Below are 12,173 nucleotides of genomic sequence, written 5' to 3'. Positions count from 1 at the left end.
AGTAACGTCTGCATTGTGAGACTTGTTGTTACTGTTTTTGGCATATTGAATATGCCACGGGTAGCTTACCAGGCTCTTTGAGAGGGACGGAGGAATTGAATCCTGTAAGGAAAACGCCCTACCCACTGTGCTATCGCTCCAGTCCGTATTAAAGTAAATGGGCTAGATTTACTAGTATCTAAATATGAAAGTAGGTTGTAGGAGGGGGTTGAGTTCTTCTGTTTGTTTTAATATGTGAAAGTGGGGATCCAGATGTCAAAAAGCTTAAGACTTAAGCAGGAACTTTACATCACATCTTGTAATCATAGAATGGTGGTATTTGTATGTTCTTGAGAGAAATTCTGTATTATAAGTTTCTCTAGTCTTTACTCATACAGGTTCTCCCCATTATTATAGGGAATTAACATTAGTGTTTAGTGTATTGTTACTCATTTGATAAATAATTGTTTATCTGGAATGCTAGTAGTTATGCCACTTTGGGAAAGTGGATCATCTAAAATCTTGTATTTAAGAAACTTAAAGGGAAAAAAACCAAAGTAGTTTTGGTCAGATGTGCTAATAGTTTTGGTTGCAAGGAAGTTTTAATGTAGTTGCCTTTTTTTCCAGGTTGAAGTAATTTCAACCTTAAGATGTAAAAGTACACTGTCACTGTCATCTCGTTGTTCATCGATTTGCTCGAGTGGACACCAGTAAGGTCTCCATTTTGAGACTTGTTACTGTTTTTGGCATATCGAACACATTACGGGTAGCTTGCCAGGCTCTGCCGTGCAGGCAAGATACTCCTCAGTAGCTTGCCGGGCTCTCTGAGAGGGGCAGAGGAATGGAACCTGGGTCGGCTGCATACAAGGCACCCACTGTGCTATCACTCCAGCCTGTAAAAGTACAGGTTCTTATGTAGCTTTTTGCCAGTGTTTATAATGGACTTGCTTAGAATATATATTAAGTATCAAAGCCAGTAGATTAATGTTGATAGAATGCTATTCAAAGCCAACTAAACTGAAAATAATATTTTAATTCCCTAACTTTTTTATTCCTGAATCGCTGTACTCCCACTTGCCTTGTTTTCTAACCTGTGTCAGTTCTTCAGTCTTGAATTACCATGATACCTTGTGTGGGGTTAATTTGTGGAGTTGGGTAGGTGGTTGGTTGGGCTTGACCCAAGCAGTTCTCTGAGCTTACTTGGTCTTCAGTCAGAGGGGTTGGCTGTATGCAAGACAAATTCCTTACCCCTGTCATTTGTGTATCTCTCAGGCCCTCAAGACTTTGACATTTTGAAAAAGAATGACTAGTTATTCGGTGCAGGGTGGGTTGGGGGTACTCAGGGCTTGTTCCTGGCTGTGTGCTCTGGGATCACTTCTGCCAGGGATTGAACCCATGTCAGCTACATGCAAGGCAAGAATCCTACTGCTGTGCTATCTCTGGCCCATAACTAGTTCATAGAAGGCTTCTTAATTGGAATTTGTGTGCCATTTTCTTACTATTGAAGCTAGACTATTGGGGCAAAATTAGCATACAAATGAGTAATGCCACCTCTCCACATATTTTCATGGGGCACATAATATTAGTATATCTTAGAGCATTCTGGGATGATATCTGATCACTTGGTTAAAATGGCATCTGTAGGATCTCTGCATTATAAGGCTAATGTTTTTCTCTTTCCTATCTTAAAGATATCTTATACAGCTGCCTTTCATGTTAATAACTTTAAAAGGCAGATTTTTCTTTGAAAAGTTAACTTTTTGTTTCTGTGGTGTTTGCCTAATGAAAGTTTTCCATTTGGACAGAATGTTTTTTTCACTGCTATTAGATTTTTTTTAAGAGCCTATCCTTAAAAATAGCTTAAATCTCTTCTAGTTCTGTATGTGCTGTATTAGGAAGATGACAGTGAAACAGATGAGTTCTTGAGGTCGCTTTTTAATAAATTGCCCACTTGAGAATAAAATTAAATCCTAAAGGCACCTTCTAAGTTTTAAATTTAAATTTTATTTTTAGAGCTAACACATGAGTTTCTACAAATATTGGAGAAAACGCCTAATAGGTTGAAGAAGATTCGAAACTGGAGGGTAAGAAAATTGACAGGGTTTAATAAAATATCATTTCCCATATATAACAATTACAGAGCTAACCAATTTGAAATACTGTGATTAAATTTTTGTTTCCATTATTTTTACATATATGGTGTTCCAAACTACATATACTAATGTAACTGCTAAGTCCAGTGGACTTTGTAATTGCTTTTAAATTTCTTATTCTGACAGTGATTATGATGGAAGTACTCATTTTACAAATGGGGGAATTAAAGCCTTGTCAGGTAATTTTCTCCTGCTGGCTAGGCTATAACCTATAGCTAACTCAAATCAATGCTTTTAATTTTTTATAGCTTTATAATTATATCCAACATGAAGCTTTGAATACCAGTTGTTGTTTCTATATACTTATTTCTTATAGGCAAATAATTTGTATTAAATTTTTTTGCTGTCATTGTTTTGTGTGTGTATGTGTTTATTTAAATAGGCAGATCAGGCGGCTTCTAAGAAACCAAAAGTAGATGGACAAGTGTCAGAGAAGCCACTTCTTGGTTCATCTTTGGTCCAGAATTCCATTTTAGTAGACAGTGCTACTGGTGTGTCTACAAACCCAAGTTTTCAGAAACCGTCTACATCAGCATTTCCTGCACCAGTACCTCTGAATTCAGGAAACGTTTCTGTTCAGGACAGCCATACATCTGATAACCTGTCGATGCTGGCCACGGGAATGCCAAGTACCTCATATGGTTTGTCATCACATCAAGAATGGCCTCAGCATCAAGAATCAGCAAGGACAGAACAGATGTATTCACAGAAACAGGAGACATCTTTATCTGGTAGCCAGTACAACATCAACTTCCAACAGGGACCTTCTCTTTCACTGCATTCAGGATTGCATCACAGACCTGACAAAATATCTGATCACTCATCTGTTAAGCAGGAATATACTCATAAAGCAGGGAGCAGTAAACACCATGGGCCAATTTCTGCCACTCCTGGAGTAATTCCTCAGAAAATGTCTTTAGATAAATATAGAGAAAAGCGTAAGCTAGAAACCCTTGATCTGGATGTCAGGGATCATTATATAGCTGCCCAGGTAGAACAGCAACACAAACACGTACAGTCGCAGGCAGCCAGCAGCAGTTCTGTGACTTCTCCCATTAAAATGAAAATTCCCATCTCAAGTTCTGAAAAACCTGACAAGTTTATGGCAGATAAAAAGGAAAAGAGTGGATCACTGAAGTTACGGATACCAATACCACCCACTGATAAAAGTGCCAGTAAAGAAGAACTGAAAATGAAAATAAAAGTTTCTTCCTCAGAAAGGCACAGCTCTTCTGACGAAGGCAGTGGGAAGAGTAAGCATTCAAGCCCACATATTAGCCGAGACCATAAGGAGAAGCACAAGGAGCATCTGTCAAATCGCCATCACCTCAGCAGTCACAAGCATTCCCACGTCCATAGTGGCGGCAGCAGCAGTGGTGGTAGTAAACACAGTGCTGATGGAATACCGCCCACTGTTCTGAGGAGTCCTGTTGGCCTGAGCAGTGATGGCATTTCCTCTAGTTCAAGCTCTTCAAGGAAGAGGCTGCATATCAATGATGCATCTCACAACCATCACTCCAAAATGAGCAAAAGTTCCAAAAGTTCAGGTAGTTCATCTAGTTCTTCCTCTGTTAAGCAGTATATATCCTCTCACAACTCTGTTTTTAACCATCCCTTACCCCCTCCTCCCCCTGTCACATACCAGGTGGGCTACGGACATCTCAGCACCCTCGTGAAACTGGACAAGAAACCAGTGGAGACCAACGGTCCTGATGTCAATCACGAGTACAGTACAAACAGCCAGCATATGGACTACAAAGACACATTCGACATGCTGGACTCGCTGTTAAGTGCCCAAGGAATGAACATGTAATCATTTTGTTTAGGTCAATTTTTCCTTTACTTTTTTAATTTAAGAATTGTTAGAATGGAAAACTTCTTCTGATCTAGCAGTGGTAACACCTGGTGTTGCTGCCACTGCTTCAATATTTGTAAGTGCTGCTTTATTCTTCATTCTGAAAAGAAGAGATTATAGTAAACAAGTCTTTATCTCCACATATGATAGTGTTATAAATACTGTAAAAGCATGGAAGGTGCAAAAACTCAGTATTTCTACAATTGCAGCTAAGAACATTAGGGTGAATGGCTGGCTGCTTCTAGGAATATAAGATGCCTCAAGCATTCGTTATTTATAATTTGAATACTGTAGCTATTTTTTGTTGTTGCTTGGCTTTTGAATGAGTGTAAATTGTTTTCTTTTGTGTATTTATATTTGTATGTATGATTTGCATGTTTCACTGATAAAGGGATAAAACAGTATACTGACAACTGTTTACAAGAAAGTGGAGAAAAATGTACATACATTTTTGTATGTTTAGATATTACCATAAATACTCAGGATTGGAGCTGCTTGTAAGTATAACAATATACAGAATAACTTTATCTTGTCAGAGTCCATCACTAATCTAAAAGGTGGCACTTTTTCATGTTAACCTTAACTCTAGGCCTTACTGGAAGCCATTGACAGTGGACACTTCACTACCAGATGTGTACAGTGCTAGCGATGGTAATTTACACTGTGAGGCACTGAACTTTTGCCTTCAGAGATTCTGATCAGATTGGCTATAGAAATAGCCCCTTATTTTCTGAAGGCTTGAAGAAGAAAAAATAAAGTTTACATACTCTTGATGTGAAGTGCATTTAATGTTTATTGGCTTGTTGCAGTACTATAAACACAGAGCTGTTAATGGTTATGTAGATTACTGTGATTTGAAAACTTCATTCACCAAAACTTAACATAGTGGAAAAATAGTATTTTTCTTTCTTAAAGAACATTAACACTACATATTTAACAGTAAACAGGAATTGCTTTTCCTAGCAGTCAGAATGACACCATATTCTTAAACATTTTCCTCTCTGGAGCGTGTTTGTGTATGATGCCATATTTCTTTTTCAGGTAAATGCAGTCTTCCTTATAAAAAATGAAATGAAACCTACTGCTCTCAGATTTTTTATATACTAACAATAAATTTAAAAAAAATCACTTGACTGTGCAGTATCTATATTTGTAGCTTATGGTTGTTATCAGGAAGCTTTGTGAGGACAAAAAAAGTCAGTTTCCAGCTAGTGGAGGTTTTACATTTGTTTGCACATCTCAGTATATTCTTTGTTGAGGTTAAGTTTGCACAGTCATATGACTTCTGAACAAACAGTAGATTTAACTTGTTTAAAATTTGTCTTAAACACCAGTACTATGGCTCTGGTTTATTAGCTAATCTTGAATTTATTCTGTGGTAAATCTTGAGTATCTTTGCAATGGGGTTTAATTCAACTTCTGTCTTAATTTTTCATCTTTGTATATGAATTATTTTTGTTACAAAGCCACTGATATGTGCACAATTGTAATTTTACTCAAGTATGTTGCAGTTGTAAATATTAGAGAGTTTAATCTTGTGGTCTACTTTTATTTAGCAATTACCTAATTTGCTGGTAACTTTAAAAAATTTTAAGACAGTTGTTCATTATTTTGTCAATGTTATTTGAATTTAGGATACTAGGAGTCTCTTTCTAGGGACTTTTGCCTAGCTAGCATGTCCTAATTGTTCTTGTCTTGCATAACTTTAGTAATCTTTGTCATTACATGTAACTTGGTTACTCTGTATGACATTGTGTCCATAAACATGGTAATTTTGATACAGTTATACTTTACAGTGGTACATAATCCAAGGACTAGTATAGAATTAAGAGTGCAACATGAGGGAGGGAAGGGTTTTGTTCTTGGTAATTTAGATGTGAAACCTCTAAGGAGCTATCATGTGAAATGACATGGGGTGGTTGTGCTACTGTATAATTGGGGATGATAATACCAGGAATTTTAATAAGATTTTGTAAAGACTATTCACAAAAGTAGTGAACTTATTTTCAATATGACATAGGAAAAAATGTGAATATTTAAGGTCTGTGACTATACTTAAACTTCACTGAGAATTTGCAGAATTGTTTTGAGATGTGGGAATAAAGGTAATTTTGTTGAATCTATATTGGTGCTAATGATGGACAGTTTAAAAGGTAGCTAGTGTATATTGTTATGAGTCAGTACTTACTAGTACTTTCAAAATTGAATTTGAAATGCTATGTATTCACTTTTCACTCTGTAAATGTAATTCTTTATGATGACTTTATTTATTAAAGGGCAGCCAGTTGTAATTTTTACAGGATTGTGTGAGCTATTCAAACTTTTTAACTTCCGGACAAGATATTAGCTTCTAAAATCACAATGGAGAGAATATGAAAGTTTATTTAAGTTTCATTTCCATTAATTGAAAAAAATCCTTATAGTTCATATTACTATGAATTTGCTTTATCCATCTCATTTGCAAAAATTAATTCATCAGCCTGGTCCCAGTAGGCTCAACCAAAGAAAAAAGACTCCAATGAATGGACATTATTACTGAGTCTTCCTGTAAGTAGCCATAAATAAACCAAAATAGTATCACCAAATTTAGGTGTGAAATTCCACATGTGCAAAGTACTGTTAAGGTGATAAATTTTGATGAGTTTTTTTTTAATATTTGAAATATTAAAAAACATCTTTAAAACATCCTATAAAAGAGTGATTCATTTTTCAGTTGTGTTTTCCCTAGATCATAGTTTTATTACCTATAAGCAGAAGCACATTGCCAAGAGTGATTTGACTTATACCTCTTTTAATTAATCTTCAATATTGAGCTTAGTCCCTAAGTATTTGCCTTAGCTGCTTAATTTTCAGAACCCAATTATAGGAGTATTTTTTCACAAACATTCTTGGAGACAGACTTTACAAGACTGGCAGTAATGACTTTTAATAAAATCTTCAAAATATCTTAGGTCCTATTTAACATGAGATCCATTTTACACATATTTAAATACTGGTCATGCAGTTACCAAAGCAGAAGTCTCTTAATTTCTGGTTGGAGTAACAGTTAAAGTTATGCTGATGATTGTATGTGCCAACAGATTATAGTTATATAACAGACTTTGTGTTTAAAAAAACACTTAACACTTTATGAATTAAGTAGTTGATAATTACTTCAGAAAACCAAATATAAAATTATTTTACTCACTACAAGGGGCTGGAGCGATAGTACAGCAGGTAGGGCATTTGCCTTGCACGCGGCCAATCCAGGTTTGATTCCCAGCATCCTTTATGGTCCCCTGAGTACCACCAGGAGTAATTCCTGAGTGCTAAACCAGGAGTAACCCCTGTACATCACCTGGTGTGACACAAAAACCAAAAAAAAAAAAAATTTCTTTTACTCCCAAATGCCTTGCCTTGGAAACACTCTTGGAAGCACCTATTTCCACTTGAATTTAATTGCTTATTTTTACTTCTTAGTTAATCTTAGACTCAAACCACTGGCTTATATGTGCATATGTATTGTTGTAAAGTATTTTTTGTTGATTAGCTCTTTCAGGGTTTTTCATTTACTATACAGATGAGGTGGTTTTGTTTTTTAGTAGTATTGCTAAAGGAAATGGTCCTATTCCAAAAATAGTTTATTCCCAAATTTTACCTAAACAAAAGGCAGTTTCTCACTTCTTCGTTTTGTTTTTTCTTTGGCGTTACACTGCAGTGCTCAGGGGTTACTCCTGGCTCTGCACTCAGAAATTACTCTTGGTTGTGGTAGGCCGTGTACAAGGCTTAACTGCTGTACTGTTATTCTGGGCCCGGTTTCTCATTTTTTACTATGTGATTTATTTTAATGTTTTCTGGGGGAAAAAATTGAAAGTTCTAGTTATAAAAATGTCTTGATCAGGGACCAAGTGACAGTACAGCAGTTCTTACAAAAGGCATAAGGTCTAAGATCCGATTGTATACATTTCAGCTTCAACTCTTCCCTTTACTAGCATGAATTGACTTTTTGCCTTGATTTTCTTTTTAAAATGTGTGTATATTGGGGAGGGAATGGGCAGAAAGATAATCAGGTAGGGTGCTTGGTGCAACTGACAGGCATACAGTCCTTCAAGCATCACAAGAAATCCCTAAGCACCATCAGATGTGGCAAAAAAAAGAAAATTTGTTGTATTTAAGGCTTGGGTGATCTGGAAGGAATAAATAGATGGCACCATTATTAGGGGATTATATTTTGGAGGGGATAAAGTATTGAAGTGCATTAAGCTTGCACAGTACAAGTGTGTTTCCAGAATTGATTCTGATAAATACTTAGGGCTTTCTTTAACCTTGTATCTGTTACAAAATGCAAAGGAGTAATCATAATTGTCTACAAGAGGAATTACCCATGATAAAATAATTCTAAGCTACTTTAATATTACTGCTTTCTAGCCCATCCTTTGCTTCCCCCCCCCACCTTCCACTAAGTATGTGTCAATTGAAATGGTTTTAATGTTTTTGAAATAGACTTCTGCTGTAGAGGTGGAATTTTACATATTCCCAATCCCATACTCCAAATTCAGTCATTGAGAAAATGCCCATCATATTAAGGAACAACAGATTGAAACAAAGAAATGGTATAGAATTGAAGCTACTTTAAGATTTTTCCTTGATTGGGGAGAGGAAGGTCCCTAAGAAGTCACTGCAATTGGTGTACCACTTTGAGCTATCTTACTGCCCCTGTTTTGAGAATTTTAACTGGAGAAATGAATTTCCTCTGGATGGCTTCGGGTTTAGAACACAATCTATTGTTAATTACATAATGAAAAGGGGTGAGTGTGTGTGTGTGTGTTGGGCACTCGGGTTCAGAACACAATCTGTTCAACACATAATGAAAAGGGTGTTGCGGGGGCCGGGGGGGGACCTGATTGTTCATGGCTAATCGCGGTTTGATCATTGACATCTCATATGGTCAGTCTCTGAGCACCAACAGAAGTTATTCCAGAGTGCAGAACTAGGAGTAAACCCCTGAGCATCAATGAGTTGTGCCTCCCCTAAACCCCTGCAAAAAGACACTGGTGTCAAATTTTAGCAAATGCAAGAAGAGAACTGTACAAATTGGAAAGAAAGAAGGTATATTCACAAAGACAGTGAAACATTGACAGTGGAAAATCTTTCACCTCAACTGGATGGCATGTCACATCTTTTTCTCTAAAGTACTTGTGCTTGATTTTGACTGAGGTTGGCAGCTCATTAGAATACAACCCAAAGTAATCTGATTTTGAACTGACAAAGTTTGTAAAAAAAAAAAAAATTTCTCTGCAGGGCCAGAGAGTAAGGGTACTTACCTTGTATGCAGCCGACCTGGGTTCTATCCCCAGCACCCCATAATGGTCCGCTGAGCACTGCCAAGTGTGGCCCCTTCTCCCCAAGGATAACTAGGTATAACCTAAAACACTAGGTTCCAGTGAAATTTATGGGTCACCAACAATAGAAATTCGAAACTGACTTCCAACATAAGGCCTTGCAATAGTTGTGACAACTTGTCCATATTTTTTTTATTGACGTTCTGATTTAACTCATTCTTCATAGACATGCCAATGACATAACTGCAGCAAATAAGGCCACTATAAATACAGGGAAATGTGTATGAAGCCACTTTGAATACTTGAGCTTGTAGGAGGGGATAGATGAGGACCCTCTCATAATGAAATAACAGACTTTTAGCCTTTTAAAGCCTTGATAAAAATCTATAATCTGCAAGGCAAAGATTTAAATCTATGTAAGTTGGGGCCAAGAGCACCACCAGAAGTAATTCCTGAATGCAGAGCCAGGAGTAACCTCAGCATCACCAGGTACAGACCCCAAAAAACAATGTGGGGGCTGGATAGAGTGCAGTGGGTAAGGCATTTGCCTTGCCCACAGTTGAACCAGGTTCAATTCCTGGCATCCCATATTGGTCATTCCAGACACAGGAGTATGCCCTGACCATTGCTGGATGTGGCCCCAACACAATTATTTTTTGGGACCACAGAAAAAAATATATTTATATGGGGGGAGTACAAAAGAAAGAAACCCCCATACTGGGCCCTACTACGTGGCAGCTTCTCATTCCATAGGGTTAAGGAAGACTTTGAGGAAATAAAAGTTGTTTGGAAAAATCCAGGTATAGTTGCTTTTTGTATGTGGTGATGGGTAGGAGGGATGAAGTGAAGTGTGAGGGGACCCTCACACCCCCCATCGTGCCTCAGACTATGTCCTGGAGCCCTGGGGCGGCGCCACTTTCACTCCTTCTTGGGGTTGTTGACGGCCACGTAGTGGTAGAGAAGGACGAGCAGGAAGAGCGACACGCCCAGCATGTTGGCGAAGATGGCGAGCTGCACGTCAGTGATCATCCTGATCAGCGGGCCGGGCTCCCACGCTGTTCGCGAAGCGGCCCGACGGAGGAAGCCGGGGCCGGAAGTGCGGAGCGCCAGCTCCGGCTCCCCCAACACAATTTTACTAGTAAGCAAGCCATTTGCATCTTTCAACTTTTCTTTAATTTTTCCCAGTCTTTTGTAATAAATCTCATGAAGCAAGAAAAGTTTTTTTCTATATAATTTATTCTGTTAACAAGCCAAATTGAAAGAAATATATAAAGCAAGAGATTATAGTTGCTGGCTAGTAAAAACTGTAAACACTGGAATAGGTTTTAAGAAATTTTCATATAGATGGCTAGTGATACTAATATAACTAAAACTTCTAGTGGCACTGCAGGATCCAGTTAAGTTAGACCAACTTCCCTGTAGGAAATCATGGGTGCTTGAACCATCATTCCCACAATGAAACTGACAATAATACAGTGCCTTTGACAGCTGGAGTCTTGAACATTCAGTGATTTCTCTTCAAGAAGGAGTGTTTGAGAAGCTGGACAGCAGAAGGTCGCTCATGCTGGTCCCTAAGAATGAAAAAAGCACGTTAGAAGCATCACCCAAAATTATGCTTACCAACTATATCAATTTGCCTCAATGTGTTCTTTATTTGCAGTGTTGGGTATCAAACCCAGGATCATTATGTGCTTTAAAGATGGAAGCAGAGGGGCTAGAGAGGTCCTATAGCAGGCAGGGTGTTTGCCTTGCACACAACTGGCCTGGGTTTTATCCCCAGCATCCTATATAGTCTTCGAATCCACCAGGAGTGATCCCGAATTGCTGAGCCAGGAGTAAGCTCTGAGCACTGCCTGTGGCCCCAAAACAAAGATGAAAGCACAACCTCTGCCAGACAGACTTGGTTGTTTAGATTTTCTTGAAAATTTAATGGTACTAATTCATAAAACTATAGTTTTATCATTTATTGTGGATTGAACAATTTAAGGATTTTCTTTTTGTCCAGTAATGGGTCTATTTGGGTCTATATTTTTGAACCTATTTTGGTATGACTCAGGTAGCTCCGAAGTCATCCATTTGACCTAGATTTTATTATTTTTATTTTTAAATTTATATTTTGTTACAAGGTTGTTCGCGATTGGACTTAAGTTATACAGTATTCCAACACCTATCCCTCCACCAGTGTACATTTCCCAGCACCAGTGTCCCCAGGTTCCTTCCCATTACCCCTACCCCCACCCCCACCCGCCCCCTGCCTGCCTCTATGGCAGGTGCCTTTCTCTTTTTTGGGCACTGTGGTTTGCAATATTGATACTGAAAGGTTATCTAGAATATCCCTTACCTACTTTCTAACACTCAGCTCTTATCCAGTGTGATCATTCCCAGCTATTAGTGTCATAGCAGTCCCTTCTCTATCTTACCTACCCTAAGTCCCACACACACTTGTGGTTAATTCCAACCATTAACCAGTCTTCCTAACGTCTGTTTTCCCTGACCATGAATATTTTTTACTATATATATGCATTTATATACATATATATTTATATACCACAAATGAATGCAATCATTCTATATCTGTTTTCGTCTGACTCATTTCATTGAGCATGATACTCTCCATAGGCAAGTTTCATGACTTCATTTTTCCTGGCAGCTGCATAGTATTCCATTATGTAGATGTACCAAAGTTTCTTTATCCATTCATCTACTCTCGGGTACTTAGGTTGTTTCCAGATTCTGGCTATGGTGAATAGCGCTGCAATGAACATAGGAGTGCAGATGGTGTTTCTGCTGTGTGTTTTGGAGCCTCCAAGGTGTATTCCAAGAAGTGATATTGCTGGGTCAAATGGGAGCTCAATTTCTTTTTTT

General features: G+C 37.9%; 3 protein-coding genes across 11 annotated transcripts in view; 1 reads left to right on the top strand and 2 right to left on the bottom strand.

Moving 5' to 3' along the window:
• CCNT2 (cyclin T2) overlaps positions 1–6,284 on the top strand; it is a 40,391-nt gene extending 34,107 nt beyond the window's left edge. For 4 of the 5 annotated variants that reach the window (XM_004616500.2, XM_055121013.1, XM_055121014.1 and 1 more), the window contains 2 exons: positions 1,993–2,063; positions 2,515–6,284. In XM_004616500.2, coding sequence (XP_004616557.1) covers positions 1,993–2,063; positions 2,515–3,945 — 1,502 coding nt within the window. In that variant the 3' untranslated portion in view covers positions 3,946–6,284. The remainder of the gene's footprint in view (positions 1–1,992; positions 2,064–2,514) is intronic. The other variant, XM_004616501.2, reaches the window with a different exon arrangement.
• Positions 6,285–7,822: 1,538 nt separating this feature from the next.
• LOC101543418 (dolichyl-diphosphooligosaccharide--protein glycosyltransferase subunit 4-like) lies at positions 7,823–10,435 on the bottom strand. Its single transcript, XM_055122410.1, has one exon. The coding sequence runs from the start codon at positions 10,335–10,337 to the stop codon at positions 10,227–10,229; it is 111 nt and encodes a 36-aa protein (XP_054978385.1). The 5' UTR covers positions 10,338–10,435; the 3' UTR covers positions 7,823–10,226.
• A 201-nt stretch (positions 10,436–10,636) lies between these two features.
• The window catches only part of MAP3K19 (mitogen-activated protein kinase kinase kinase 19), a 57,423-nt gene continuing 55,886 nt past the window's right edge, over positions 10,637–12,173 (bottom strand). For all 5 annotated transcript variants that reach the window (XM_004616503.2, XM_004616504.2, XM_012934502.2 and 2 more), the window contains one exon: positions 10,637–10,879. In XM_004616503.2, the coding sequence (XP_004616560.2) occupies positions 10,813–10,879 (67 nt within the window). In that variant the 3' untranslated portion in view covers positions 10,637–10,812. The remainder of the gene's footprint in view (positions 10,880–12,173) is intronic.

This window comes from Sorex araneus, chromosome X, assembly GCF_027595985.1.
Source record: "Sorex araneus isolate mSorAra2 chromosome X, mSorAra2.pri, whole genome shotgun sequence".
NCBI lineage: Eukaryota > Metazoa > Chordata > Mammalia > Eulipotyphla > Soricidae > Sorex > Sorex araneus.
The sequence above is the reverse complement of the archived record's forward strand: the minus strand, read 5'-3'. Positions and strand labels throughout refer to the sequence as shown.

Bases quoted from the DNA above. Each gene is read 5' to 3' on its own strand.
- LOC101543418 (XM_055122410.1), bottom strand. From the start codon at position 10,337: ATGATCACTGACGTGCAGCTCGCCATCTTCGCCAACATGCTGGGCGTG.